The following is a 5004-nucleotide window of genomic DNA, read 5'->3' as shown; positions in this document are numbered from 1 at the left end:
CCTTTGACTGTCCCTTAGTGAAGTGAGTGAGAATGGAGGAGGAGGTGCAGCACTCTCTGCCTCTGTCTCATTTGTCAGTAACACCTTTCCCCCTTCACTCCGTGGTACTCCACTAGACCATTCCCAAAATTGCCCATGCATCAAATGCCCTTCTTTATCTACCCAAAATTCCCCCATTAACTAAACACTATTACTTCATCAATCTTTTCCCAATTATATGCCTTCTTCAACAATCTCCACCACATACCCTTTACCCATCTTCCCACCACATACCCTTTACCCATCTTCCTTCCTATTCATATTAGTATTACAAATAATTAACTAGTAGTGTAATACTCTCTCCGTCCTAAAATGTAAGTAAAAATAAGTTAATATAAATTGATGTATCTGATACAAACTTTAAACAAAATATATTAACTTTTGTTGATCAATTTTTACTTATATTTTAGGATGGATGGAGTAGTTTCTTTAAATTTGGGTTTATTGTTAGAATTTAATGATTTGACTGGGTGAATATTTTATGTGGAATTTTGAGTTTAATCTTAGTTAGAGTTTGATCTTAGGTCAGCACATTTTTCCCTTCTTATGTGTGTCTCTTTTGAGTATGTGTTGACTATCAAACTAATAAAAAAAAATAAATTGAGGTTGACTAGCACAATATTATAAGGAAAGAGTAATGATATTTTGACATCCATTTGATGACAACTTTGTTGACAACCTTGTTTTTCTCACTTTTTATTGGTCAAAAACAATAGAGAGAGAAAAAGGAAGAGAGGGGATAACAACATCATGTGAGTATGAGAGAGAAAGTTGTCCAAAAGTTGTCAAAAAGTGGTTGTCAAAATATCATTTCTCTAAGCAAAATGCTCAAAGTTTGCTTATGTATAAAGTACAAAACTAATTTGCAAACTTATACAACTAACTTAGTACAACTGAGTTAGTCTCAAACCAACTATCGCCAATACCCTTTTCAAAACAAGGAAGACAAAAGGGTAAAAACAAACAAATAAAAACAATTTTATGTCCAAGACTTGTACACACACACATATCTCATGAAGATTCATCTGTTTAGAGAAACAAACAAAGTAATACATTAATTAAATTAAATTATGTACACAATAATCACCTGATCAATACCGTGTCTGTCTCAATGATCAATTAAACATAGGGACACTAGGATTGGTTTCACCATCAAAGAATGGAACATATATATACCATGCATCAAGTGAAATCAATTGGTGAAAGTGACTTAAAAATACTAGACTCCAATTGAATTATAAGTGGGTGAAAGAATGCATGACCAATAAATATTATACGATTTTCTAAATCACACAATAATAAACTATAAGATCGATAAGCTAGCATATTATTACTTAATATTTATCTTTGGCCATGGTGTTCAGAATTATTAATGAATGAGTGAATGGCACCGGAAAGGTTGCTAACAGCGGCGACAAGGGTGGCGATACCTTGCCGGTGAACTTCGTTCCGAGATTCCTCCATTTGAATCCGTCTTTGTTCAAGCTCAATCAATTCACGGTGCCGTTTCTCCTTCTTCTCTTCACATCTTCTTAGAGCTCTTGCCAACACTGATGCACTTCTCATTATGCTTGAACCAAGATTCTTAACTTTTCTACGTTTTGATTCTGAGCCACCTCCATCTTCATCATCATCCTCACTCTTCTCTGAATCAGACGATTCTGTTCTTTCTACAATTAAACAAAAAAAATTCCACACACAATCACAAAATTCATCACATCATTAATTACAAGGTTCATGTTAGAGCTACAATTTACATTGCATGAAATGATAAATAAAATAGAAGGATATGTAACAAATACCAATGATCTTGAATTAAGATATACTACTAGTAAGCATGAAATAAAAAAAAATGTCCCATTCATAAAATAAAAAACGATCCCCAAAAAAATGCCAAGATGGAATTAATGAGTATTTAATTTGCATGAGTTTGGTTACATGAGTCATGACACATGAAATAGTATTGGTTAATGCATTGGCTACGTGGAAAACTGACAACCTTTTTTTTAATAAAATAATTTAGAGTAAGATTAAGGATTTTGTTAGGATTAAGGATTATGTTGATGATTACACCCAGAGGGATTAAGCAACTGAGAATCTATATTCTTGGATAGCCCACAAAATCCATGACAATCATGAGGTGGTACCCTTTCACACGCTGGTCTGCATGATTGTACTGTATACCCTTTACTATTTCTTTTATTTTTTTCTCATTAATGTTTTCAAACAAAAAAAATAATAAAAACAAAATTTCCTAGTTTGTTTAATGGGAACAAGAATCTTTGTGCAGTGAAGCAACGTGGTCTAAGATACCACCAATAACACCACATAATCTCTTCATGAACCGTCTGATGCAAATTAATCACTGTTTGATCAAACGGTCAGAAAACTATAACAGATAGCAACCGTATTTTAAATAACATGGAACTGACTGTACCATATTATTTGAACAGAGAAAAAATTAAAAAAAGATGAAAATGGGTCCCATTAAGTGTGACAGAAGTTGCAGACCCTGCAAGTTTGACCGATAATAACCCACACACAACACAGCATCCAAAAACTGTTAATAGCAAAATATTATTAATAAAATAAAGAAAAATGCGAACATACACACGAGAACATTGTTGAATTAAGTAAAATTATTTTGAAATTTGTATAGTTAAATTTTTAGGAATTTTTTTTACTTATCAAGTGCCTAATATTACTAGGGCATTGATTAATATTGACCCTAAAATGAAATATAAAAATAAGGCTTAATTAATGATTTGGTCCCTTAAGTTATTTGTTGGTTACATTTTGGTCCCATAAGTTATTAACGTTACAATTTGGTCTCTTAAGTTACTTTTTGGTTTCGTTTTGGTCCCTTAACTATTAAAAGTTTCGTTTTGGTCCCTTAACTTATTTTTTGGTTTCGTTTTGGTCCCTTAACTTATTTTTTGGTTTCCTTTTGGTCCCTCCAAAAAATAAGTTAAGGGACCAAAACGAAACCAAAAAATAAGTTAAGGGACCAAAAGGAAACCAAAAAATAAGTTAAGGGACCAAAACGAAACCAAAAAATAAGTTAAGGGACCAAAACGAAACTTTTAATAGTTAAGGGACCAAAACGAAACCAAAAAGTAACTTAAGAGACCAAATTGTAACGTTAATAACTTATGGGACCAAAATGTAACCAACAAATAACTTAAGGGACCAAAAGAGTAATTAAGCCTAAAAATAAAGAAAGTGTTTGAGCTGTGAGCAGTATCACATTGATGATAACTCTGCATTACCTGAAACCGCCGGAGTAGTGGAGCTGGCCGGAGCATGTGGCGGTGGAGGAGGTTGTTGTAGTGGAAGTGGAGGAGGAACAGGTGGAGGTGGTGGTGGAGGAAGAAACTGTGTTTGAAGTGGTAGTGCTGGTAATGGTGAAGAAGCTAATGTAACCAAACCTTGTTGCTGATATTGTTGTTGTTGTTGTGGAGTGGGGTTGTTTCTTTGTGATTGTTTCCTTTGAAGAACTTCACTTATAGCTTGATAAACTTCAAAAACCATATTAGAAGGAAGATTCTGTTCTTTACGTTGTTGTTTGTTGAGAATCCAATAAGAAGGAAAATGATCTTTGTTGTTATTGTTGTTGGGTGGTGATGATTCTGATTTGGATTCATAATCACGAACTTTTTTGTAATCACGAAGTAAGTTATCCCATTTATCATTACATTGATTCTGGCTTCTCAAGCAACCATGACTCCAACAATAGTTTTCCACCCATTTCCATCTCAGTTCACCACTGCTCCTGCTGGTGCTGGTGCTAGGGCTTGCAATGGAGGTGACATGTGTAGTATTTGGTGTCCTATTTGGGTCTTGTGATGATGATGATGGGGTTGAGGTTGATGTTGAAGTGTTTCTTAGTCTACGCTCATCGTCTAGTTTCTTGGCTGTGATGAGGATAAGTGTTTCTTGGATTGTCCAATTACCTTTGCGATATTCTCTAGAGGAGGAGGGTGGTTGTGGTTGTGCGGTGGTGATGCTGTGGATGAGTGGTAGATTGTGTTGGTCGGTTAGGATTGATGGATGTGGTAATGGGGTGGTGGAAGTGGAAGGATCAGACATTGTTTAGATTTGGCATGAGATTTGATGAGTGAGATAGTGAATGAATGAAGGAATTAATGAGTTTGATTTTTGGTTGGGTTGGGTTGCGTTTGTTTGTACTATTGTTATGCTTGTGTTGTGTGTGGGAATGTGCTTATTGTGTGGTGGTGTTGTGATTGTTGTTGAAGTTGTTTTGAGAAGTGAAAAGGGAGAGTGAGTGAGACTTGTTTTGTTTTGAGGAATGGAAATTGGAATGGAGTGGGTACTGTGGTAGTAACTTTGTTGTGTTGTGACTTGTGAGAGTGGAAATTGAAGAATGGAGTTTTCTTTTTTCTTCTATGGTAAAAAGTAGTAGTAGGTGAATGATTTACAGCATTTGGTTATGAAAAGGTGCCACGTGAGTAGTATGGTGAAGCAAAGACTCATTGCACGTGGCTATACTGTGTAACTGGATGAGTGGGACTCTTTCTTTGTGTGCCCTAAAGACTATAACTGAAGATGCATCAATTATGATCCGTTTATGTGAGTAGTTTTTTTTAGCTTTTGGATGGAGGGGAAATGAAAATCATGATAGGGAAGTATACATAGACCAAGGGAAACAAAGTTGATAATTTACAAAATTCATTTGTAAACTTAAAGTCTTTCTAAGTTGTGCATCTTGAAAGAAAGGACCCGGGTCAATATATAGGCATGACAAGTGACAACCCCCTCATTTTACTATCCTTATAGTATAGTGATGTGAGACCTGTTCTAAGATGTTTCATTTCAATTATACCTCTAAAAATACCCGCCTTGTTTGTAATGAATGAATATGTCTTTCACTTTCATTGTCTACACTAACAATCTGTGAAGCCCGGATACGATATACGATATAGATATGATACTGCACCGATACGC

At 35.0% G+C, this 5004-nt stretch overlaps 1 protein-coding gene across 1 annotated transcript; it reads right to left on the bottom strand.

The window, feature by feature from the left end:
• Positions 1 to 1067: 1067 nt before the first annotated feature.
• On the bottom strand, positions 1068 to 4762 carry LOC146957967 (uncharacterized). Its single transcript, XM_085739625.1, has 2 exons — positions 3309 to 4762; positions 1068 to 1709 (listed from the first exon to the last, which is right to left on the bottom strand). The coding sequence occupies exons 1-2, from the start codon at positions 4126 to 4128 to the stop codon at positions 1381 to 1383; spliced, it is 1149 nt and encodes a 382-aa protein (XP_085595751.1). The 5' UTR covers positions 4129 to 4762; the 3' UTR covers positions 1068 to 1380.
• Positions 4763 to 5004: the final 242 nt, after the last annotated feature.

Source organism: Medicago sativa, chromosome 1, assembly GCF_051527215.1.
Source record: "Medicago sativa cultivar Bolivia chromosome 1, Bolivia_mono, whole genome shotgun sequence".
Classification (NCBI taxonomy): Eukaryota; Viridiplantae; Streptophyta; class Magnoliopsida; order Fabales; family Fabaceae; genus Medicago; species Medicago sativa.
Note: the sequence above shows the minus strand (reverse complement) of the source record. Positions and strands in the feature narration are given on the sequence as shown.

Coding starts and splice junctions, on each gene's coding strand:
- LOC146957967 (XM_085739625.1), bottom strand. CDS start 4,128: ATGTCTGATCCTTCCACTTCCACCACCCCATTACCACATCCATCAATC. Junction 1,710..3,308: donor CACTACTCCGGCGGTTTCAG/GTAATGCAGAGT, acceptor GTTTAATTGTAG/AAAGAACAGAATCGTCTGAT.